General features: G+C 38.2%; 1 protein-coding gene across 1 annotated transcript in view; it reads left to right on the plus strand.

Moving 5' to 3' along the window:
- gabbr1b (gamma-aminobutyric acid (GABA) B receptor, 1b) overlaps positions 1 to 27689 on the plus strand; it is a gene marked incomplete at its 3' end in the record, with an annotated part of 158698 nt that overhangs the window by 49838 nt on the left and 81171 nt on the right. Inside the window, exons 3-6 of the mRNA XM_079828501.1 lie at positions 733 to 797; positions 1443 to 1581; positions 5422 to 5607; positions 5709 to 5726. Of these exons, the coding sequence (XP_079684627.1) occupies positions 733 to 797; positions 1443 to 1581; positions 5422 to 5607; positions 5709 to 5726 (408 nt within the window). The remainder of the gene's footprint in view (positions 1 to 732; positions 798 to 1442; positions 1582 to 5421; positions 5608 to 5708; positions 5727 to 27689) is intronic.

Below are 27689 nucleotides of genomic sequence, written 5' to 3' on the forward strand. Positions count from 1 at the left end.
CTGGGCACTGGGTTTGGTGATGACTGTAATTAGCTGCTGACACTGTAGGTGAACCAGGCTGTAATAACAGGCTACAGCTACTGTGCTCTTTCATTCTGACAGCAAATCCCCAGCAGAGCCTTGAGCCCAGGGGACACTCAGACATTTACACAGATTAGAGACATGAATGCCTTAAATATAATGGAACATTAAGTGTGGAGTACTAGTACTATATAGGGCTACATTTGTAGTCTGTGATTACAGTAGGCTCTACTAGTGAAACAAAAATTGTATATATATATAATATATATATATATATATATACAATTTTGGTTTCACTAGTAGAGCCTACTGTAATCACATATATATATATATATATATATATATATATATATATATATATATATATATATATATATATATATATATATATATATATATATATATATATATATATATATATATATATATATAGGCCTATAGTCATCCTATTCAATAATAGTGGCAAGAATGGCGAATAAACGACTCAGGCCGTCACAGGAGCTTCCATCATGGCTGTGTCGCCATTGCTTCTGCTAGCTCAAAGCTGCCTCAGATGTTCAGAAAGGAGAGTCTGCCATCTAATGGACAAAATGAGCATTGCCGATTGTAATAAATATTTGTAGGGTTTCTGAAAATGTAATAAGTAGACTTATACAGACAGCCTTCAGAAAGTATGATTATCTTTGATTATCTACATATCTTTTCCATTAGGTTGTGCTATCATTCGCCCACCAAGAGATGGAGGGATCAGATACAGGGGCCTGACCCAGGAACAGGTGTGAAGAGTTTGAGTATTTAATTTTGTATTAATTTATTGTATTAAATATGTGTATATGTGTGAGTCTGGGGGATAAAGGGACAAGTATATGCTACTGTTGAAAATGTTGAGGTCGGTATATGCTTTAATATTTTTAAAAATACATTATGCTCACCAAGGCTGCATTTGTTTAATAAAAAATACAGTATAGTAATACAGTGAAGTGTTTGCACAATTTAAAATAACTGGGTTTTATTTAAATATATTTTTAAATGTAAATTATTCTTATGATAGCAAAGCTGAATTTGTAGCATCAACAGTGTGTCACATGATCCTTCAGAAATCATTCTAATTGGCTGATTTGCTGCTCAAGAAACATTTCTTATGTTGAAAACACATTTCTTATGTTGAAAACAGTTGTGCTGCTTAATATTTTTGTGGAAACCATGAAAATTCAAAAGAACAGCATTTATTTGAAATAAAAATCTTTTCGAAAATTATAAATGTCTTTACTGTCACTTTTGGTGAATTTAATGCAGCCTTGCTGAATAAAAGTACTCAATCATTTAAAAAAAACTACAACATTGTACTGACCCCAAACGTTTTAACAAGCAGTGTATGAGTTTAAATTTGTTGTAACAGAGTTCTCTCTTTCTGGGTGCAGATCCGTAGTGTTCAAGTATTGCCGGTGGATTATGAAATCGAGTACATCTGCAGAGGGAGCAGAGTGATTGTTGGACCAAAGGTCAGGAAGTGTCTCCCTGACGGCACTTGGACTGACCTGAACCAGCGCAGCAAATGCTGTATGTTCAACTCTTTCTTTTGTTTTCTGCAAAGGACTAAACGCATCTAGATAAAACATACTTAAGTGAATAGTTTCCACGTTTATAAACTATTTTAGCTTTTGACAATTTTTTTTTGTTACAGTAACTTTACATAACAACTTCATCCATCTTCAGAAACAAAAGTATTCAAACATATTGCTTGAGGGCTGGAATGTCTTACAAGCTCAGTAAAAAAAAAAGAGGAAAGATGTACATCATGATGTCCTGCAAATGTACTAAACAAGATCTAGATGATTTTGTAAGGACTATAAAGTGTTTGGTTTCTAGTTCCAGTGTTATTTTAGAATGTGTTTACTAGTCTATTTTCAGTATTCATTTGAATTGTTTTAGTAATTTAATGTTGTCATTTTTAACAGTTTTTTATTATTTCAGTTTTGTTTTTGTTTTCATCTGATCCCCTTTTCCAGCTTTTTTTAATCATTGGAAGCTATTTTGTAATAGTTTGTTTAACAGTAACAATATCAACACACATACAAAGTACATACAAATTCTCCATCATTATATTTTGTAGTATTGTAATATAGTAATGAAGTACAATTATTCAAGTACTACACACATCTGGTTTTATGCAGTCTTTCTGTCACAGCCTTTTGCTGGAAATGACTCACTTAATTTCATTGTTAATGTCCATTCTTATCTCAACCCAACAGGACATTCAGTGCAGTTGCATTTGTTCATGAGGTAACATCGCGTCTTTTCAAAACTGTGACTGTCAGTAATAGCTTATTATTTATTAAAGGATTCTTGGCTTTCATTATTGTTAGGCACGGCATCTACATTCACCTATAATGAGCAAACAGCCTAGATTTCTAAATAGAAGAGGCCATAATGTTGACTCTAATTAGTTAAAGGGATAGTTCACCCAAAACCATTTACTCACCCTCAAGTTGTTCCAAACCTGTACACATTTCTTTGTTCTGCTGAACACAACGTAAGATATTTTGAAGAAAGTTTGTAACCAGGCCACTTTGGGGCACCATTGACGACCATTGGGGAAAAAATACTTTGGAAGTCAATGGTGCCCCGAACTGCTCAGTTTCCCAGATTCTTCAAAATATCTTCCTTTGTGGTCAACAGAACAAAGAAATGTATACAGGTTTGGAACAACCTGAGGGTGAGTAAATGATGACAGAATATTCATTTTTGGGTGAACTTTCCCTTTAATTTAGTTAGAGACTCTGCCTCTGGTCATTTTATACTAATTCAGCTCATCCAATAAAAATAACAACTTAAGAGTAACAACTTAAACAATATATTTTATTGTTGTTGAATTTGTAAGAGATGTTGAAGAATATAGTGTTTGAAAGTAGAATGTACATTACATCAGGAAAAGACACTAGTCACCTAAGCCTATACCGCCCTGTCATGCTGGGTGATAAGCAAAGAATGGAGGTGTTTTGCCACTGTTATTGTGAGAACGCCAGTTATCCTAGACCATCAGTCAGGACTTAATGTGAAAATGTCAACAGCGCTGAAGATGATTCAATCTGAAAACTATTTATCGTTTCCCTCTCTCTGTCACATTTTTTTTCAAAGTGTCAAACTTTACCTACTGTATCTAAATGATAGCCAACTTCTCTTTGACATCTGTTATTCTTAAATTAAGCATATTACCACAGACTAACTGTGACCCAAAAGAAAAACTAAGAATACGTACTAGAAGACTAGAAGGACTGCGGAAAAGTTCTGCAAAAAGCAGTGTTAAAGTAAATCATAAAAAAGAAGCTTAAAATAATTAACTAGATAAATGAAAATGAGTAAATAAATAATAAAACAATTTATTTAATTAAATAAATATTTCTAACAGTAAAGTACTATAGTGAGTATGGAAAAATTTTACATAATAAAGTAGCATAAAAAAAAGACTAAATATTTTTCAAATAATATTTTACACTTTTTATTATATTATTTTTCACAGTATTAATTTGGTCTTTATACATACAGATATATAAGTGCCTTTTTTAAAATAATAATTTTCGGATGCATGGGGTTCCCTTGCACGGGGATGATCATTAGTGTAGTGCGCACTATACAGGCTACTATTGTGAGGAATTAATTGAAACAATGATAAGCATGTCAGACATTAGTGGGCTATTTCTGTCACATGACCTCATCAATTCAGTGTCTATTTCAGATATTTAAAAAAAAAACTTATCAAATCCGCTGCAATTTTGCTCCTTCTTGACTCATTTCATTTGGTTAATCACACTTGAAATAGATGATTAAATCAAGAAACATTGCATTGTTGAATCTAGTATTCCATGAAGTGTCCATCCAAGTACCTCTGTATACAATTTACATGATACAGTAGCATTCAAAAGTTTGGATAAGATTTAAAAAAAAACTTTTTATGAAGAAATATACTCACCAAAGCTGCATTCATTTGATAAAAAAAATACAGTAGAAACAGTAATAAAATATTATTAGATTTTTAAATTGTAACTGAATATATTTTAAATGTAATTTATAACTCTGATGGCAAAGCTGAAAGTACTCCAGTCTTCAGTGTCACATGATCAGGAAACATTTATTTTTATATTTTCTGTCTTACAAACTTGTCAGTGGAGGAGATTGAAAATGTACCAAGTATTTACTCAAAAAAAAAAAGCTTTTCTGACATACATTATGTAAGCTTTCTTTTTAGAAATGTCAACAATACAAAAAATGACAATTATGCTTGGTGACTTTCTCCGGTTCTGAACGACTGATGCATTGTGCATGTGCTGAAGTATTATTGGGAATACATAGTGTACATGCTTAATATGTCGTTCAGATTGCAATGTTTAGGGTTCAAATAAACAGAACTTTCACAATCTGAAATCAGCTTAAATTCAGAAAATGAATGCATGTACACATACCTAATGTTAAAGTCTTTACTGTCGCTTTACTAATCAGTTTAGCATCCTTGCTAAATATTTTTCTGACCTCAAACTTCTGAACATCAGTGTACAGTGTGCGGTGTGCACATGCATTACAGCACAACAAGCAAGATCAGTATGCTATTCTGAATAAAGCTGTCCTTTGTTCTTTCGAGGACATTCCTTATAATGTAGGTTTTGCCCAATTTAGCTGGATACGTTTTTTTGGCGATACTGTCCTCCAAAGTAAGCTACGTCAAGTGCTCACACACACATACACGTCTGGTACGCTATCTTTGTGGGGACTCTCCATAGATGTAATGGTTTTATACTGTACAAACTGTATATTTTGTCCCCTAACCTGAGCCTACCCCTAAACCTACCCATCACAAAAAACTTTCTGCATTTTTAAATTTTCAACACAAAAAAAAATCTGTATGTTGTTTTCCTCATGGGGACCAAAAAATGTCCCCACAAGGACAAGGATAAGGACAATTTTGGATATTGCCATCTTTTTGGATATTGCCATCTTTGTGGGGACATGACTTCCCCATAATATAGGGTTTACACACACACACACACACACACTTCTGGACGGAAATATAAGTTATAACAGATGACCACTGAGCATATTGTGTGTGATACAGTACAATTGGTCTCTCAGGATGATTTGTTCTGTTTTGCCATCATTTATCTTTTCACTGCTTTAGACAGATACATTTTAAATAATAACACTGTTATGTCTTACAAAGGTACGGTAAGGTAAGGTAAGGTAAAAACTTTATTAATCCCATAAAGGAGGACTGCTCACAAGAAACATAGATCTTAAAACAATATAAACCACCTTTAAGCAACAAGTCAACATAATAATTAGATCAGATTTTCAAGGATCGTAAAAGGCTTGTATAACTGACCTTTCACTGTACTGTGTGCTCCTCAGTGCTGCCGTGTCCGCGGGTGTGGACGTCTCTGGAGAACGGCCGTGTGACGGTGCACCCTGCAGGCCCAGCGGTGGAGGGCACAATACTTCACTACAGCTGTCTGGAGGGGTTCATCCTGGTGGGCAGAAACAGCACACAGTGCACTAAGCTGGGCAAGTGGGACTCACCCAAACCTGTCTGCCACTGTGAGTATTAGTGTATTTGTGTGCGTTCAATCAATTTTATAATCATTCCTTATAATTCCTTATAATTCTGTTGTTTTTCCTGTGTTTTGCTTCTAATGCAGATGACAGACATTATACAGGTAAGAATGATTTTGTATTTTTCCTATGTACAGTTTTGTAATTATTAAGGAGACATTTTTATTTTGCAATAAACTATTTAAAAAGAAGTACAATAATGCAGAAGTTCTCAAACAGAAGAATTTAACAACTTCCATTTCCATTTGTATTTATGCCAAAGTCCACATTGGATTGAAACACTGGTTTATCATAAATAGTTTTTGCACTGCCCTGAGTGTTATCTCTGTAAGAAAACGCAATCTTCACCGTATTTCTTGAAACATGTCAAATTGCGAATCAAGTAATAGATACATTGGATCACTTGTTCATCATATCCGTTTTCATGTAAAAGCAGCAAGATTTGTATTTCATCCCCTTTTTTAGCAACTAAGAACCCTTGTGAAAAAGATATGCGCTTAATTGTTTTGAATGTGCAGTAGTGAACTTCAAATCTTAAAAGGTTTTTTTTTTTTTACGGTACTCACAGATAATAGAATTATTTATTAAATAAAAGGCCACTTAAGTCTACTTACTTTTATGACTGTTTCGTAATACACAAGTACAATTTAATTCACCCTTTAATTATGTCAAATTAAAAGTTTTACTTCAAAGTACGTTTTAAATCCTTATGTTTTGTTGTGCTATGAAAAGCACAGTTTTTAAAGAAATACATATTTATCTGTTGACTAACACATGTAAAGTACTTGGTTATAATTTGAACTGCAGTGTGTTATTGATGTTACATTTAAAGTTAATATATAAAAAATGTACTAAATTGCAATTTCATCATTGCAAATGTATAATTACAAATATATATTTTTTAATACATGATGTACAAGTTTCAACAGAAATTGTATGAAATTATATTTTTGTTGACTATAAAAGCTTGTCCTTCGGCAGTTAACTTTAACCATATATCAAAGACAATAGAAGTAATTATGAAATTATATATAAAGACTCAAGTCCTTGTTAAGTGGGTCAAAAAGCACTCCAAATTCAGCTAATTGCATTTAATATAAATTAGTGCTGTCAATCGATAAAAAAAATTAACTGGATTAATCACTTATAATTAATTAATTAATCAAAATGAAAAACACGTTTTTAATATAGTTTATAATGTAATAATTTCACAGTTAATCTCCAAATAAAAACAACATAAAGACAGTATATTTTAAATACTTGTTTAATGGCATCACTGATACTAATACCTGTCTAACAGGTAGGAAATATACAGAAATGTAATAAAGTTATCAAAAACTCTGCACTGCATAAATTATAAATTAAAAATAGATTAATCCGTATTAAAGCTACAAAAGTTCTTCAGTCAAGAGCAGTGAGTAATTTTCTCTGTTACCTTTGTTCTTTGATTAACATTAAAGTGTTATGAAACCCCCTGTTTTAGCCTGGTTGTTCACACCTTTTTGAAAAAGTCCCAAAAAATGGGCGTGTAAAGCTGTAGAAAAGTGGGAGAGTAGAATGTGGGAAGAGGGGATACAACAACCAATAAAACACAGACCTGCAACACACTCATTATACAGACACATGAATATTAAAATATGACCACAGAAAAAAAAAAACACAACAGAGTTGAGAGCACCTTAATGTATTTTAAAAATCTAACCCAATGATAACAAGCGAGGGAGAAACGCGGAAGAACATTTAAAAGGTCTAATAATATTTTCATTACATTTACGAGCACTACAGTCACAAATAACACACGTCAGTTGAACACAGAAAGAATAAAGGCATAGTTACTTATTTGTCCATAGTTCTTTGAATTGTCGTTCTACATCATTGTGTCATCGCATTCATGATCAGACGTACGGTTGTATCAGTGTCCTTATTTGCACATCTATTTCATTTGAAGAAGACGTGATTAAATATGTGTGGATACACAGTGCTGGTTCATGTTTAGTATATAAATATAGTAGGCTATATAAAATATGTCCATAAAAACTTGCTCTGGGATGTATATGATCTATATGATTTTTGTAGAAACGTAGAATCGTGCCGGCAGCCAATCACACACTCCGAAATCACGCTTCCACCTCACATTCCGTGACGTTGCTCCAACTTTGCTTTTCAACCCGGAAGAATGAAATTGCTCAGAAAAACGCAAAAATAAACAATTTCCACTTGTTGGTAAAATGTATGAGTGCTTTTAGTGTTTTCAATGATCCTGTACATATCTTTTCACATTCTCAAAAGATGTGTTTTGGGGTTTTATGACCCTTTAATGACAGACATCATTAGTGGCTGCTGTCACTTTAAGACCGGTGCTGCGCATGATGCAGATCTCACGCACATCTCATTACTGTTTATATTCATTTAAGACTTTAAAAAAATAATAATTTAAGACTGCTCAAATGAAAAATGGACGTTTTGGCATAATTGTGTGTTATTTTTCATTCAAGCGCGAAAGAGAAATCGATTCTGTGCACATGATACTGCCGTGCGTCTTTCTGTGCGATGTGTGTGTCACATAGACAGGACATTCACAGACAGCTCGTTCTCTTTTGTCTTGTTGCTTGAATGGTTGAAAAGCTTTTGCATAATACTTTCTGCTTCCTGCTTAGCTACTGTTCGGACGCTCTTGCTTTCCAACCGCATCACAGCACAGAGACAGCGCTTTTAAAGATAATAAATGATATTTGCTTAAATACTGATACAGGCAAAACATCAATTCTGGTACTACTCGACCTCAGTGCTGCATTCGATCGACACTGTTGACCACAACATACTTCTTGACAGGCTGGAAAACTGGGTTGTGCTTTTTGGCATGGCCTTAAATGGTTCAGGTCATACTTACAAGGGAGAGGTTACTACGTGAGAATAGGTGACCATAGGTCTGAGTGGACATCCATGACATGCAGAGTCCCACAAGGGTCAATTCTTGCACCACTCCAATTCAACCTGTATATGCTGCCACTGAGCCAAATAATGAAAAAGAACAAAATTGCTTACCACAGCTATGCAGACAACACCCTGATCTACTTAGCACTATCACCTAATGACTACAGCCCCATTGACTCCCTGTGCAAATGCATTGATGAAGTTAACAACTGGATGTGCCAAAACGTTCTTCAGTTAAACAAAGACAAAACTGAACTCATTGCATTTGGAAACAAAAATGAAATTCTCAAGTTGAACGCATACCTTGAGGCTAGAGGTCTGAAAACTAAAAAATCAAGTCAGGGATCTTGGTGTGATTTTGGCGTCAGACCTGAGTTTCAGTAGTCATGTAAAAGCAATAAGTAAATCAGCATACTATCATCTCAAAAACATCACAAAAATGTGATGCTTTGTCTCAGACAAGACTTAGAGAAACTGCTTTCATCACCAGCAGGGTGGACTATTGTAATGGACTCCTCACCGGCCTTCCCAATAAGACAATTAGACAGCTGCAGCTCATACAGAACGCTGCTGCCAGGATTCTGAGCAGAACCAGAAAATATGAACACATCACACCAGTCCTCAGGTCTTTACACTGGCTTCTAGTTACATTTAGAATAGATTTTAAAGTACTGTTACTTGTTTACAAATCACTCAACAGGGCTCTACGCTAACATTTTTCTTGAGGAGCACTTGTGCTCCTAAATAAAAAAAATTAGGAGCACAGTCAAAAATTTAGGAGCACTTTCTGATCAATAACACGCATTCCAATTATAACTTTCCCATTACAGGATGATCAATGTTTTCTAATCTTATTAAATGTATGCATCATCAATGCATCATCATCTTTTGTCAATTTCTTCAATTAAAATAGAAAAGTTGTTTTTAAAATGTTAATTTAAACAATAAATTCAGTTAGAGCATTAAAAGACACAACCAGACTGTTACCAATCTAATTAAATCAGCATCAAAAGATCCATCTTTGCAGTGTAGAAGTGGCACAGCAGCTCCATCTGAAGTGGTGTTTAGACACATTTACATAGATTTAATGCGGCTCATGGGTAAATAATGTTGTATGAATGTTTAAAATATAAGTGTTTGAATTTAGAAATGGCTAAATGTACAAAAAGGCTATGTACAAGTTAAACTTAAACTTAGTTAAAAGATTTATATTTTAAATAAAAAGTCCATGCAAAGTATAAATATGAAAATAAAACCGCCAGTAGGTGGTGTCAAGTCTGTGTGCGAGTCATTCATTAAATCGTTCAAACGCAGATTCATTCGATCGAACCGCTTGGAGATGCGCAACAGTTCTGGTGTAGTTTTGATTTTCACGAAATAAACAGTATTTTAGCTAAAACGTTGTAACTTAATATCAACTTGTCTATTGGACTTTTTTACAAGATCAGTATCACATTTGCAATCATGCCAATGCTCGGAGCAATAGCTGTCCGTAACTTTAGGCGCTCTGGCGCTTAATAAACAGAACTGCAGGCGTCTCGCGGAAGAACACTGCAGCCGGAGCTACTTCTCTCTGTTTGTGTCTATGGCAAGTCACGCAGGGACTGTGCTCCTCCGCAGCTATGCGACCCGAACTGGAATTGAATAGTCAGAATAAACACTTATTATATGTGTACCGTAGTGATTCAGGGTAAGATAAAAACACGGTTTGGAAAATGGATTCCTGATGTACTCACTCATATGCATCTAGTCATTTTAACCATAAACACCATAAATGTTATGGACTGCAGCTGATGAAGATTAAATCAAGAACTCCGACAGGAGCATTTTTTAATTATTTTTTATTAATTCATTTTTGGTGGCATTTTTGCCCCAAGCCCCTGTTAATTTCCGACCTTGTTTATGATAATCCAAATGTGGTATTTCTAGTTAATTTTGGCTGCAAAGAAACATCAGTGCGAGGCGTCTGGTAAATGCATGGCCGTGTCACACCCGTTTCACCCATAGACCGTGGTTTCACCTTTTAAACAATCTGTGAAGTGTAGCTAGTCCATCGCACACGTTTTTTGCACATGCTCTGCTGACAAAAGGCATGAAAAGCAGTTGATTGCAGCACGAAACGTAACAGTTGCTCAGTCAGTCAGTGTTTGTAGTTTTTATTCCGATTGTATTATACATCTATTCATGAGAATCGATCGGGTCACTCGCACCAGTGCGCCTAAATATTTTTTCGCAGTCGGACGCAGTAATTTTCAGGCGCAAATGCACCCAAAATGGTCGCTATGTAGAGCCCTGCTCAATGGCCTAGGACCCCAATACATTGCAGATATGCTCACTGAATATAAACCTAACAGATCACTCAGATCATCAGCATCAAGTCAGTTAGAAATACCAAGGGTTCACTCAAAGCAAGGAGAGTCTGCTTTTAGCTAGTATGCCAGCCGCAGTTGGAACCAGCTTCCTGAACAGATCAGATGTGCTCCAACAGTAGTCACATTCAAATCCAGACTCAAAACAAATCTGTTTAGCTGTACATTTACTGAATGAGCCACTGTACGTCCGACTGATTTGCTCTTATCTATGTATCATCTTTTTATTCTTTTACTTCTTTTTATAACTGTTTTAATTTAACCTTGTTTTTATTTTTGGTTACAAATTTATTTTATTATTGGTTAGTGCTGTCTGCTTGGGAGAGTTGAGAGAATTGGGAAGTGAGACGGTGAGTTTGCCGAAAGCCATCAGAGGCAGACGGTGGGTGATAACTCCACTCCATTGAGGAGTCGGAGGGACACTGGAAGCCATCAGAGGCTGAAGGTGTCGGAAAAACTCCTCCCTATTGAAGGGCAGAAGGTCACTAGGAAGCCGGGCTGCTACTAGTGTGTCTCACAAACTGAAAATCTCTGACTCTTCTGTTCAGAAAGAGGAAACCCCGAATTTAGTTATTTTTTATTTCTGATACATGATATTTCTATTTTTATGCATCTGTTGATCTATATATCATAATTTTATTCTTTTTAGTTGTCTTTACAACGGTTATAATTGTCCTTGTTTTTATTTTTTGGTTAAGATTTTATTTATTTTTGGTTAAGGCTGTCTGGTCAGAACAGTTGAGATAATTTGGAAGTGAGACGGTGAGTTTACGTACACACTCAGATGTGAGTGTGGAACACCAGGTCCTTGGATGCAGGCTGCCGAAAGCCTTCAGAGGCAAAAAGTGGGTGATAACTCCACTCCATTGAGGGGTCGGAGGGACACTGGAAGCCATCAGAGGCTGAAGGTGTCGGAAAAACTCCTCCCTATTGAAGGGCAGGAGGTCACTAGGAAGCTGCGATGCTACTAGTGTGTCTCATTTTTGAGAGAAATAGTAAAGGTAAATGCATATACGAACAAGTTCTACAAATTCAACCCAAGCGCTCTCTGGTGAATGCTTACGTTACTGTTGATCATCTGTCCATCATCGTATAAAGCCCGCCCTGACAATTTCATTGGTCCAAGCAGCTTCTGTTCGGGCTTAGTTGCTCCACAGCAGATCAAGTCAAGACAGAATTTCCCGAACTCAAATGTTGTGGTTGGGGCTAAATTCGGCTGGCATACAGGCTAATAGATCAGCAGTTTAAGACATTCAATTTACAATCAACAAAACTTTATTGATTACTCTAACACATAAAACTAATATATAACACAAACACACACACACATTCACACGAGTTCCAGAAAGAAGGAAAGCAAAGAAAGAATGAGTTTTAAGAGAGTGAAATTATGAAATCCCAAGTTTCTAGCAATATATGAAATTATAACACATGACCTGAATGAACCATCAATAATAATATAACCCTTCTATCGTTTCTTAGGCAGGGTTATTCAATTTTATATCAATGCACTAGTTCAGTTAAAGTCTGGAAGTTACTTGCGTTTGTGTCTCAATCTTCTTTAAATGGGCATTCCCTTTTTGGTCCTGGCTGGATGGGGGGTTTCCCAGGTTCTTTGATTCGGTGACGGTCTTGTTGTGCCTATGATCGACGTCTTGGGAAGCCAATCACGTGGCGTGTTGGCGGATGAATGGAAAGTCTCGTGGAGGTTTGAAGTTGAAGCGGACTTTGCTGTAGAATCGTAGGTCCAAACTTTGCAGCAAAACTGAACTTAGAACACGAGACTCAACGGAAAGAAAAGAAACCAAGTCAAAGAAAGTCAGACGAGAGTATTTTGATGGCTTGAATTAAATTTTTTATCCATTTTCTCTGATCTTGGTCTGCCTCTGTCCAGGCTCCTCGTTGTCATCACATCGTCATCTTATGTCTGTCTTTGACGTCTTGTCCTATGTTCTGAGATTTTAAACTCAAATGTCTGCCATCCTCCTTGATGGGTTCTGACCAATTAGGTATCGTCTTTGGTTCAGAGGTGACTGCCCCCCCCCCCCCCCCCCCCCCACACACACACACCATAAATGACCTGCTATCTGTTGTCTCCTAACTTCCCGCTCTAAGCAGAGAGTGCATTTAGACATGATTTCTTACATACATTCTACACAGATTTCAATCAAGCCATCTTCTGAATTATGAGCATACAATCATACTGATACCAAGCAAAGCACACTTTCAATCAAGCATTCCATAGTTATAACAATTACATGAATTGTGAATGAGTTTAAGCATAATGGTCACGTGTATTGGTTATAGACATGTTATAGAATTATGCAGTGAAGGATGTTTGATTGTAAGTCCGGCTATCTTCCTTTTTGAATTATTTGATGTAGTTTAAATGTAATAACTGTCTCTGTGGGTTTTCCTGTGTCACTCAGAGTTCATTTAAAGGTCGTTGAGAAAAAGGGGATCTGTTTTGGCTCTTTGTCTTGGGGATCAAACAACCACTGCCGTTATCTTGGTGTGGCCCACAGTTTGCAAGGCTATAAAGTACTTAGCTGGGGTTTCGTTAGCTTGGCGCAGACTGAACGGAGCCCACTTCTTTTAGGGCCATAGATAGTTGATTCTGGGTCTGGATTGTTGAGTTGGGTTTTGTGTGGAATTATGTTTGAACAAATCATCTGGAAGATTCATTTTTGTCTGGTCGCCCTCAATCCTACACTGTTCTGTTCAGACAGGGCAGCCCCGAATTTAGTCAGGAATAGTATTTTAGCCTTTAGTTAATTTTTATTTCTTATACATGGTATTTTCATATCTTATGCATATGCTGTGATTATTCTATCACTAATTTAATACCTTTTCTATGTAAAGCACTTTGAATTACCATTGTGTATTAAATGTGCTATATAAATAAACTTGCCTTGCCTTGCCTAAGAGCACTAGCCAAAAAATGACAGAAAAAACAGATGCTGCATTAATTGCGTTAAATATTAACGTTGACAGCACTGATATAACTTTAAACTATAATACATTTTCATGCAATTGCAACTAACATGCCAATATTTCACATTTAAGTATATATATATCGCCACCTTGGAATTATAAGGTTCTATCTGCATTCTGACTGGTTTGGAGATATTGAGCTTTAAAGTTTTTTGCATTCCATTTGACTGTGTAGAAAGAACCTTTTTATTTTCTAAATAAAAAGTTCCAAATAACTTAAAAACTTAAAAAACAACATCACATAATGTAAAGAAGTTGTCACAGAATAAGAATATGTGAATAACTCAATTTTGACAAAAATGTCAGATAGAACCTTATAATTCCATGGGGACGATATATATATATATATTTATACATTTATTTATTTATTTATTTGAAAGTATATCATATCCATAAGTACTCTTTTTAACAGTATGTTAAAGGTGCACTGTGAGAATGTTAGCAGCATCTAGTGGTGCCCACCGCTCACCCCTCCCTTTCGAAGCTCATAGAGAAGCTACGGTGACCGACACATGACAAAAATGTCCTCGTCTGAAGCTTGGTACATTCTCCGCAAGAACAAATAAATTTGTTTGTTTTCTCGAGGTGGCAAGAACAAGAACAAAGTTCGTTCTGGGCAGGACATTCCATACTTCATGAGAAAAGCAGGTGCTGAACATCTCCGTTTCTCCGCATTAAAGGCCGTTACATACTCAGCAAGAACAGAGAAACCTCCCTGGTTTGGGAGTTCTCGCAGCTTCTTCTCGACACATCGTCTGAGCAGAACTTTTTTCTTGTGGGTGTCCGAGAACTATTGTGTGATTGGTCAGAATTTTGAAGTGGGCGGGGTTAATGCGGAGAAACGGAGATGTTCGGCTCCTGCTTTTCTAGTGAAGTATGGAATGTACTGGCCAGAACGAACTTTGTTCTTGTTCTTGCCACCTCGAGAAAACGAACAAATTTCTTTGTTTTTGCAGAGTATGTGTCAAGCTTAACTTTACATTTCTGACCAATCACACAATAGTTCTGGGACACCCACAAGAAAAAAGTTCTGCTCAGATGATGTGTCGAGAACAAGCTGCGAGAACTCCCAAACCAGGGCTGCGAGAACAAAATGACGTAATTTTGTTCTTGCAGCTCTGGAAGTAAGAACTTTTTCTCTGTTCTTGGAGAGTATGTAATGGCCTTGAGACAGCAGAGAGTAGCTAGCGCTCTGTAGAGCAGTTTGTCCATTTAGGGCTACCTGTAGAAACATGACGGCGCATAATGGTGACTTCAATGTAAGGGGACCCGCGGTGTATGTAGAAAGAAATAGCTCATTCTAAGGTAATAAAAACATAACAGTTCATTATAAAAGGTCTTTATACACCAATGAAAACATAGTTATGTATATTATATTGCATTTCTGTGAGTAGATCCTCATAAATATTACACACTGCACCTTTAAAGTGTACTTTTTTAACAAGGGAATATAAGCATCTTCTTTTGCATAGGAAGTAAGCATTATACAAATTATTTAGTATTAAATTAATATATTTATAATATTCTTTTTTTTTTGGTCTGAAACTTCCTCTTGGTTTGAATCTTAAACGATTATCATATGTTTTACAATAGATAACAGTCCATGTTTTTTCAAGAAATATACAGCGTTCCCTGCCTGGCAGTGGCATTCTTGAGTCTGAACTGAAATACTGTACCTTAAAGTTCCCCAATCAAATGAAAGAGTAAAATGAAATTTGACTTTACTGTCAAAAGGGGGCCATATTTCACTTACTAACCTGAAGGGGGCAGCATTACACAAGCTAATGTTGGCAATGCAATACTAGAATCATGTCAGAAGATGGTAGTATTGAGTGCACAGTGAGCCATACATCCTTTAATTTTTCATATATACCATATGCATGGCATACATGGTGAGTACTGAATAGCAGCTCACCATGTATGCCATGCATATGGTATATATGAAAAAAAATATTTAATAACCACAAAGTATGTGGGAGTGTACCATCCAGTGGTAAATAATCCAACATACCACCACCTGCGTTTATATCGTATATTGATTCCCCAATGGACTGCATGACCTTGACTTCCACAGGGCCAGATTGAGGTGAATGAATTGTAGATACTCATCCTCGATGTTTTGGCATGTGCGCGTGTGCGTGACACTGTGTGCAGATCAGCCCGTGGTGTTTGCTAAATTGATTAATGGAGGTGTCACTGTCCCAATATGGCAGTGATGTCTGCACACTGAGGGAGAGGGTGATGGAGGGCCGGACGGCAGGAAATGAGAGCGGAGAGGAGGATGAAAATGAAGGAGGGGAAATGAGATGGAGAGAGAGAGAGAGAGAGAGAGAGAGAGAGAGAGAGAGAGAGAGAGAGAGAGAGAGAGAGAGAGAGAGAGAGAGAGAGAGAGAGAAGGGGATAAGGAAAAAAGAAGGAGAGGGGGCACAAAACTAGGGGGCTGTGTGGAAAGAGAGATAGGCAGAGTAGGATGGTAGAGAAAAGCAATTTGGTAGGAGGGATGGGAAGAGTAGATGATTTATGTGCTACATCTACTTAGTAAATGGTGTTTTCTCACAGTTTTTACCTGGCTGGAAATGCACTCCCAGGTTATCACATGCTTTCTGACGCCACCTGCCTAACATCAATGATAATCAGCACTCCAGTGGCTATACTGATCTATGCGTGCCTTCAACTTTTACAGATCACATTTGTACTGTCTAATCTATTGTGCCATTACAGATGTGTACTTAAAGAGATAGTTCAACCTAAAATCAAAATGAAATCTTAAATTACTTACCCTGGTGTTGTTCTAATATTGTTCTAATATTGTTCTAACGTTTATGGACCACAAAAGAAGAAATTTTGTAAGTCCTGACCTTGGCCGTTGATCTTCATTGCACGATGCATCGCAGTTCACTCCGTCTCACCCCCAAAAAAAAAAAAACACACAGTTGTGAGTTGGGAGAAATCAAGATTAAAGGGTTACTTATCATCATTTTGCGTCATCTGAGGATTTTTTGGCCAGAGGCTAGAGACTACAACCAGTAGCAGGAGCTAGTTCTGCATGTTTTCAACCCGCCCATATGTGGGATCTCACTCACAGAATGTAAATGTGTACGGCCGCTCGTCTCAGGCATTCATAACGGAGCAGTGCAGCGAGTTTTTCAACTTTTCAATGAATTCCTATGAAAGTTAAGCTTCCATAGGCATGAACTGAAAACGCGCCAGACTGGACACGCGTTGTGAATGACTGCCACGCTTACCTCAGCTCTACTCAGCTCTTCGCTCTCCTGATGAATGAAATCTGACTCCTGCTGCGTTTGCGCAGTGACGTTCGTTCGGCTCACTCACACTCTATTGAAAAGACACCTTCAGTTTTTAATTGTAGTGTCTGTTCTCTAACTGAATTCAATTATTTTATTACTATGAAAATCAAAACAACGGTGGGGGCGGTGTAATGGTGGGCAAGTGATAACCAGTGGCCGTGGCTTTGGGAGTGGCCTCGTAGGGCAGCGAAGCAAGTGCATTCTTGGAGTTGTTGTCTTTCATCCACTTGAGACAAAAATAAATTTTCTGTCTTTTCTCAGTCTAGAAGGCACCAAATTCAAAAATAATTTCACATTTCTACTGCATAAATGACCCAGTTTAAATACAAATTAATCTTCCCAGCGCTGAAGTACCCCTTTAACAAAAGCGCGACATGGAATACAACGCCTAGAAAAAAAAATGGCAGTTTACTTTCTTAAATATCTCCGGACCGGAACTCCATTTGTCGGATGACAGTCAAAATGACAGTTGAGAGATGTGAACATGATAACTTCTTGTTGCAACGAACATAACAGAGATATTCACCTCAGAGAAGAAGGTAGATAGATTTTATTTTATGAATGGTTTTTGTTATTCTTGATTTCTTTTTCTGGGTAAGATGGAGTGAACAAGTAGCCATGCACAGAATACCAACAGCCAAGTTCAAGAATTTTTTTAAATAATACATTTCATATTGTACAGTATACCTCCAGAACTCTTGGAATATATGAATCATGTCTCATGGGATCATTCTGTGATACTTTTGAGTCTTTTTTAAAAAGCGTGATACTGGTTGATGGTCGTAAAAAAATTAAAAATTCCTCTTTTGTGGACCATAAAAGAAAAAAGGTCATACAGCATTAGATCAACACCAGGGTGAGTAATTTATGACTTCATTTAAATTTTAGGGTGAACAATCCCTTTAAGGCTTTGGACACAGACAGAAATCATTCAGTTGCAAATAAAGAGCCAATCCATCCAAGAGGTCAAATGACACAAATGCTGTGTCGAAATCGCCCACTATACCCTTAAATAGGGCACTATTTGAGGGGACAGCCATAGTAGTGTCCGAAACCATAGTGGACGTTATCGAGTACACTCATTCAATCCCACAATGCAACACAATAATGAGTGTGCAACCGATGTAAGACTAGAGAATACCCATAATGCACTGTGAAGGTTGTGTCGAATGAATTCCCGCGTCTGACCAGAAGATTGCGCCTGCAGCTGAATCATGCATCCATTTTCCAGACTTCTGGTCCAATGTGGCCACAGCGTAATATCATACAGTTAATTGATTGTTAAATTGTTTAAGGTTTATACATGCTTTTTTCTATATTTTTTCTATAATAAATCTTTTCATTACTATTGGAGCTGCCAGTTAAACAGCAAGCACAAACTATGCAAAAGCGACAGCCCTTCCGGCGCACTCAGTGTCCGAATTCACTCACTCGTTTTCATTCACACCTTCAAGTGAACTATATTAGTGTAGGGTATAGGGGGCGACTTCTAACACAGCCAAAATGTCAATGATGCTGACAGGAATTGCTCAGTAGATATGTATACTGTAGATATGCCTAGTAACCTGCTAGAACATCTTAGCAACCAGATAGAACCCCCTATAGCAACACCTAAATGGTTAAATAAATGCCTAGCAACCAGCTAAAACATCCTAGCAATCATTCAGCTCTATAACTTTCGATCTGATTGCACTTTATTTTACAGGCCTGTTCCGCATGTACATACTATGTACTACTTATAGCAATTACAATAACTGGGTTAGAACTAGGTTAGAACCTAACCTTAACCCATGTAGTTACCTTATATTACCAACTTTCTTGGGTAGCTACACTGTAAGTACTGTAAAATAAATTGTAACATCCAATCTAATTTCTGGTTTGAAGTACAAATGTAAAAACAGATGTTGTTGCTATGCGGTTGCTAGGGCATGGCTTGACGGTAGCTATGGGGTTCTGGGTGGTTGTTGGTTGGTTGGTTGCTTACTAGCCAAAGTCAAAAGAGTCCACTCCCTCGATAATATTCAAGTCTTTAGATGTGGCTCAGCTCCCACCTTCAATTTAAGTCTCTTTTATTGTCCAACAGGCAAAAATGGAAGTCCAATCCTTCAGAAAAGCAATAGCCTCTTCACAACTATCTGCTTGATTTGAGGTATCATTTACCACAAACTATGTGGGATGAGTTAAACATTGAAGTTTAATTCTCAGGCTTGGGGGGAGTAATAATAATAGTGATGCTTGCCTTAAAAAACATGGCCAATAAGCTGCTTATAGATCTCAACAATGGCAATGTACTGCATTTAACTAGGATGTATTGAGAGCTCTGGCATTGAATACGCTGTCTAGTCATTTAAAAAGGAAAGCAGAATATCCACAGATGGCTCTGTCTGTGGATACCATTAGGCTTTAGTGGCTGAGACAGGATGATGTGGTGTATTGATTGATGAAATAGGTGGCTAAGAATGAGTGTAATGAAGGCTTTGTGTTTGTTATGGCTTTTAGTCATTAGACAAGTACACTGCTGCCCCCAGTGAGAGGACTTTAAGAGATGCTGCTGTTCAATATTGGCGTTGAGAATGAAGCTCTGTGATTGGTCCACTCTCGACATGCAGCATGCCGCATTAGAGGATTTTAATTATAAGAGGATGCACAGAGCGCCAGTGCGATCTCTCTCTCTCTCTCTCTCTCTCTCTCTCTCCTTCACCTATCGATGGAGCTCACAGCATGTAAAAGGTCATCATATGAAAGCATTTCGGTGTCCGTGTGAATGAAAGCGCCATGCTTGTTGGAGGCAGTTTTAATTCATCCTGTGTGTGTTTCTATGCACCATTGAATGTCTGTTTTGCCCTCTCTCTGTTTTTGATTATTTCATGGGTAGCCAAGAAAAGGTCTCCCTCTGGATCGATTTCCCTTATGGCATTTACATGACATTCCACAATGCCCAACCAAACCTGGAACCGGTTTCTTCATCCGTGGACTTAATCTCATTCTCAACAGAGAAGTCTTGTGCAGTCGGGTGTGAGAATCAGACCGCAGAGAATAAACAAGGGTTAGCTGGAGCTCTCCTCATTTTCTGAGTCTCGTTTTATTTAAAAGTGTTGATCAATTATTTAGGAACAATCGCAGAATGTTACAACCTGGAATTGCAGAAACAGCTCACACCTCCAGCACAGCGTGTCAAAAACCTGTCCTATTCGCTGTTTTTTTGTTTAGTCCATGTTACCTCCTGCACCTGCAACCGCACATATCACCGGAATAAAACACAACCACAGCTACTGACTTGTCACATATGTTTAGACACCTTGACTTGACACATCTGTAACACCTAGCAGGTGACATTCAACACAATGCAGGACTCATCACAGATGCTGCCCTCAGGACAGCACACAGGCTTAATAAACCACATAGTATTTTTAACCCTGGGTTATCGCGTTCCATGTTGCACATTGTCTAGCCCTGGGCTAGTAATTAAAGCTAAAGTGTGTAATTTTTTGTTAAATGTTAAAGGATTAGTTCACTTCAGAATGAAAATTTCTTGATAATTTACTGACCCCAATGTCATCCAAGATGTTTATGTCTTTCTTTCTTCAGGTGAAAAGAAATTAAGGTTTTTGAGGAAAACATTCCAGGATTTTTCTCCATGTAGTGGACTTCAATGGGAACCAACAGGTTGAAGGTCCGAATTGCAGTTTCAATGCACTGTCAAAGGGCTCTATACAATCCCAACCGAGGAATAAGGGTCTTATCTAGCGAAGCGATCGGTCATTTAAAAAAAAAAAATCTAAATTGATATACTTTTTAATCACAAATGCTCTGTGTCCACAATTTCACGCATTACGTAGGCTATTCATGTTGGAAAGGTCACGCGTGACGTAGGCAGAAGTAGCGACACAGTGTTTACAAAATGAAAGTGTGAAAAACTACATCAAACGCCCTTTACAAAAAAAAGGTAAAACAACGATGTTGGATGATTTTGAAGTTGGAGGAGAAAATGAGATGGAGTTTTTCACCCTACCTGCCTAAATCACATGTGACCTTTCTAACGTAATTACGTAATGCATGGCACATCGCAGAGCTAGTGAAAGACGAGCATTTGTGGTTAAAAAGTATATAAATTAAACCATTTGTAAGAAAATCGCTTCGCTAGATAAGATCCTCGGCTGGGATCGTGTACAGCCCTTTGATGCTGCATTGAAACTGCAATTTGGACCTGCAATTCAATCCGTTGGTTCCCGTTGAAGTCCACTTTATGGAGAAAAATCCTAGAATGTTTTGCTCAAAAACCTTAATTTCTTTTCGACTAAAAGAAAGGCATAAACATCTTGGATGACATGGGGGTGGGAAAATTATCAGGACATTTTAATTCTGAAGTGAACTAATCCTTTAAAATGCTTCCTTTTTGTCTCAGATTAATATGCAGAGTGGTTGATAGGACGTGGCTTGGTGATTGCTGGGGGTTCTGGGTGGTCTCAGATTTCTCTGATGACGTATTCACTGGTGCGAGGGTGAGACAATAACCTCTTCCCTCCAACAACCTGTCACTAACATGCGATCGCAGCTATAGCAAACGACAACGATCCAGTCATTTCCCAACTGACAAAATCAAGAGTTTCGCCACATTTGGGAAGGAAAAACAATCTCAACTATCGTTTCATGTTCAGACTTAAACTGAACACATCTGGTTGTCTGTCACTAAACAACCCCACAGTAGCAATCTAGCAGTTGTTTCGTGCTGTACACCTTGGCATTGCAGTTCAGGGTTAACGCCACAAAGTGGCTCATAACCCAGGGTTAAAGCGATGCTAACAACAAAATTAGTGAAACATTGCTTAACCCAGGGTTAAAAGTGTCCCTAAACTGGGGTTAAAAAATTTCCCTGGATTAACAGATGCATGAAAAGCCTGAAATCAGATCCACTCACCTCCACACGTCCGCATGAACGTCTCGCGGTGATCCTAGATTGCGATCCCAGGCAGCAGTGGCCTGGAAGTGGTGAAGCTGCCTTCATCAGCTGTGTGATTTATCAACGTATCCGTTGACCTCCATCACCAGCTGATCATCAGCACTGCCTAGGTTAAGTGTCTCACCTGTGGGCAGCGTTTGAAAGAAATGACCCATGTAGCATAATCCACCGGACCAGCTCAGCTGCCGGCTCTCCCCCCTCCTTCCTCTTTTCTTCTCTACGTATCCCACTCACACTCTCTATTACCATGCCCAAGTTCTTGTGTACGCTTTATAATGTGACCATTGATTTGAATACAAGTATTATCTAGCTCTGAAGGCTATTTAAAAAATAATGAGTTCATGATCACATGGCCGCAAGAGAAATGACTGCATTAAACCATGGCGTAAGCATGTTTACTGTGTTATTTATGTGCATTTCCTTTCCCAATTATCCGTGCCGCATGTCTTTAATAGAACCAGTGAGAGGACTTTCTTTACAAGCCGATTCATAACACACAGCATGCTCCGTGCATCCACCACAACTGGATGCGAGGGGAAGATGCTGATGCAATCACATCTGACTTGTTACACGGTTTATCAATGTCTTCCCTCCCTCGGATTCTTGCTTTCCCTTTGGAGACCCTGAAAATACCTCGGCATCTATCCCGCCTATTCCTTTTCTGCCTATTCATCGAACCCCGTGAAGGTGCAAAAACACAAGGGTTCTCGAACAATGAAACGAGCGCTCCAATGACAAGCACATCATAAGAGATGGACCATAAACATGAGGGATGACAGAGCCAGAAATAGCAGAGAGGGTCCAACTCAACCCATAGAGCCATGGAGATTAGAGTGTGTTTTACTGAAGCATGGCAGATCACATTAACGCTACCTCATCCAGCCAAATGAGAAGCAGGGGGAGAGGAGATAAATGGGAAGGTAGGGTGAAAGTAAAGGGATTAATGATGGCTGCAGAGGTGAAACTTTGGAGATATGGTGAAGGCCACAATTACATAAGATTATGAGATTGGAATATTTAGCATCCAATTGGGGCCACTTCATAATGGCACAGTTTTTTGGCTGCATTTATTGGATCAAAAATGCTTTGAAACAGTAACATTGTGAAATATTATTACAATTTAAAAGAACAGTTTTCTATTTATATGTATATATTAAGAAGTAAGACCTGGTTTCACAGACAGGTCTTAGATTAAGCTAGGATTAGGCCTTAGTTCAATTAGGACATTTAAGTATATTTTATAAACATGCCTTAGAAAAAACATTACTAGTCTTCATCTTGACACAAAACAATGGCACTGACCTATTTTAAGATCTGTCAGTGCAAGTTGCTTTCAGTCAAAACAGCTCAAACATGCATTTTAATCTGGTTTAAAAGTTTAAGCTTTGTCTGTGAAACCAGGGGTCATTTATGGCTGCTTAAGAAACATTTCTTATTATTATCAATGTTGAAAAGAGTTGTGCTGCTTAATATTTTTGTGGATAACTGTGATCTTTTTTTAGGATTCTTTGATGAATAGAAAGTTCAAAAGAACAGCATTTATTTGAAATGAAAATCATTTGTAACATTGTAAACGTCTTTACTGTCACTGTTGATCAATTTAATGTGTCCTTGCTGAATCAAAGAAATGAAGTATTAAAGGGATAGTTCACCCAAAAAATAAAATTAGCCCATAATTTACTCACCCTCAAGTCATCCTAGGTGTATATGACATTCTTCTTTCAGACGAATAAAATCGGAGTTATATTACAAAAGTCCAGGCTAATCCAAACATTAGGATTTATATTTTCTCTGTTTTTGAAGTCCATAAAAAGTGCATCTGCCCATCAAATAGCATGCTCCACGCAGCTCTGGGGTGTTAATAAAGGCCTTCTGAAGTGAATCGATGCGTTTGTGTAAGAAAAATATCCATATTTAAAACTTTATAAAGTAAACTTTCGGCCGACCGCCTTCCCTGTTCAATATATGGAAAAATTGTTGAAAGTTCCCCTGCCGATCGAAAGACTAACGCGACCAGGTAGGCTCGTCATGACGTCACGTACGCATCTTGAGTTTCACTTTCAACATTCAACACTTTTCCGCAAACGGCGGTCGGCCGAAAGTTTACTTGATAAAGTTTTAAAAATGGATATTTTTCTTACACAAACGCGTCGATACGCTTCAGAAGGCCTTTATTAACACCCCGAAGCCGCGTGGAGCACATTATTTGACGGACAGATGCACTTTTTATGGACTTCAAAAACAGAGCAACTATAAATCCAATAATGCTTGGATTAGCCTGGACTTTTGTAATATAACTCCGATTTTATTAGTCTAAAAGAAGAATGTCGTATACACCTAGGATGACTTGAGGGTGAGTAAATTATGGGCTAATTTTCATTTTTGGGTTAACTATCCCTTTAAGTCTTACTGAACTTGTGTAACGTTATATCCGATATCTGGTCATACTGACCTATATGTCAATTTGTTTGATTCTTCTTTAAATTCTGCCATTTTGCCTTATTCAGTGAAGTCATTTCAGCATTTGCAGGGATTAGTGATTTTATTGCAGTACAAATTGGAAATATCTGTTCTTCTCTTAATTCTCTCTTTTTTTCTTTTTCTTTTTTGTTTCTCTTTTTTACAAACAACAGGGTTGTGTGGTAGTTTAATTCCAGTCCAAATCCACATCTGTGAATTTAAAAGCAGGAATGAATCCAAAAGTCATTTTGAAAAATCCTTTTTGACCACTGCCAAGTTGTTCTGCTGTATAATTTGTATTTTAAATGATGTGTATTTTGGTACATTGTGGGTTATATTACAAGAAATGTTTGGAATTATTTAAATGAATAAGTGAGTACGAGAAGCAATGTCAGCAACAGGTATGCAGTAAAATGAATATACATTACTATTGTGACATGACAGGGTTAAGTTATAAGTTAGAATATTTAGGAATTATATATAATAAGAGCGAGATAAGAGCGAGAACGACTAATATTTATATATATATATAGTTGTATAACCGGTCGTGCTTGACTCGCTCCGAACGGATTCGAACTGGAGTCTCTGGTGTGGGAGGCGGGCGCACTAACAAGGGCGCTAAAGACTGCAGCCTCTAGTGTCAGTCGCTAGTGTGTCTCTTGAGGCCAGGGGAGTGAGGTTTACACACACAGCTCTTACTGGCCTATGTCCCTTACACTCACCCCCCTAAACCTCACTCCCATCCTGGTCAAGGCAGCAAATGTAACCGGTCCTACTCAACCCGCTCGGAGCGAGATTCGAACCGCGGTCTTCGGCGTGGGAGCTGGGCGCGCTAATAAGTATGCTAAACAGGGCAGCCGCTAGCGCCTCTTGAGGCCAGGGGAGTGAGGTTTACACACACAGCTCTTACTGGCCCATGTCTGTTACAGTCCCCCCCCCCCCCCCCCCCCCCCCCCCCCCCCACCAAACCCACTCCCATCTGGGTCATGACGCCAAATGTAACCTATACTCGAACCGCTACAGGCGGGATTTAAAAACCGGGGTGTCCAGCGCAGGAGGTGGGCGCGCTAACAAGGAATCTAAAGAACGCAGCCGCTAGCATTAGTCGCTAGCACACTACTTGAGGCCAGGGGAGTTACACACACACAGCTTTTACTGGCCTATGTCTGTTACATATATTTTAGAAATATTGTAGTCCCTCACATTTGCATGTCAAATTCAGTATTAACCTTTCTCGCAGACATTCGTTCTGTTTTATTTTGTTATGCACTTTATGTGAAGCCAAACTGTCCTGAAGAGGGACAAAACCTCACTGAACCACACAGGGCCAACCAATATCTATTTATATTACAGTATAGATCAGTTTGGTGGGGTTTTATACATTTTGTAGGCTATTATTAATTAGTCGATTATGTCCAAAATGAATGTAAACAGACATTGTGCATTAGGCCTTGCAGTGTAAATACAGCCAAAAAGACTAAATCCAAAAACAGAAGGAGGAGGTGGAGTAGGCATTGTCATTGGAGACGGTTTGGAGATCAACCAAAATCTGTAAACCACATAGTTTAATCTAACAGCCATTCACATCAAGTAGTTGTATTGTCATTCCTCTCATTATAGAGAGAGTTTAAGAAAAATAATGCAAAATAGCTCCACCACAGCGTGCGGCACAACAAAAGCGATAACAGTTGACTGCAATGGAGCTCTGAAATATTTTCTCAGCAAGACTTAACGGAGGTCATTTGGAAACTACCGTTACCTGCTGTCCGCTACGTAGCTTGTTTCCATTGAAAATAATGGAATTGCATAATTATGCTCTGATATGGCAACCGCCATCGCATGCAATTGAATGAACCAAACAGACTGAGCTCAACAGTAATTTATGAGAACCGCACGCTTTAGAGCACACCGCTTTTTGGCGCATTTTAGCCAGGAGCGTTAACCGTCAGTGGGCTAGCGGAGGATTTAGAGGGACAGACGTTCAAAACAGCAGGTGTGTTATTAAGCAGCGCCTGGTCATATTTCACACTCCAATTCAGCAGAGCAGCCGGGAGCTGTGGTTGCGGCTTGCTCACTGTGCCGCAATCCCGGGCATGGATAGATTCGTCCGTTGCTTTCTTATCAAAGCGAGAGACGAAGCGAAAAACAGACACGATTTAATACTTCTCAGGCATGGAAGAGAGTGGTGAACTGTGCTTTTTCCTCCACGTTTGATCATGCCTCAGCTTCTAAGTCATCTCTGAAGGCTGAGTGATCTGTCTCTTAATTTTCTGTGATTCATTTACTTCTGGGAGGGCTGGGCAATGGGTGAAGATGCAATTCTGAACTCTAACATTTAGCAGTAAATGAAATTTGGTGTCAAATCTAACAAATCTGTTTGGAGAACGCTCTCTGCAGCGGGCAAATAAAAGGATTGCTGGGGTGATGAGAGGGAAGTTTTTGGCTGGATGCTGAGATCACAACCCAGACCGTCTGGAGGGGATTGGATATTTATTTACTCAAAGTCATGCAATATTTGCATGCCTGGTTTTGATTCTCCTCTGCATATTGAGTCGAGGTCTTTCGTTATTGGATTATGCCTTGTGAAAAAAAAGAGCAGACACCTTTGTCCGTCCTTTGTGAGAACGGGAGGCATATCAGTGGTGCCTTGTTCCCTTGTTCCCCGCAAATGCCTGTTTGGTGACCTGGCAACCTCAATAACCAATCAAGTTGCCCAGCTGTGACCTGGCAACCAGAACAGCCAATCACAGTGTCCTGCTGTGACCTTGCAGCCGTGGCATGGCACAGCAACTTGTGCAACCATGATCATTAGCCAGCAACCACCTGTCACATCGCTTATTTCTGCTTAACTGTGGAGGTCAAAGAATCGAGTGCAATTGCAGAGAATGTCTTTCTTCGTAAAATGATAGTCTCGCTTATGAATATGATGTCGATGGGCTGTCATTTTCTTTGACAAGATGTCTTGATGGTGAGTTACTGCAGAGCTAAATTATCTAGAACCTCTCTGGCTGTTCTGACATTTCGCCACAATTTAATGACCAA

This window comes from Gobio gobio (assembly GCF_949357685.1).
Source record: "Gobio gobio genome assembly, chromosome: 11".
NCBI lineage: Eukaryota > Metazoa > Chordata > Actinopteri > Cypriniformes > Gobionidae > Gobio > Gobio gobio.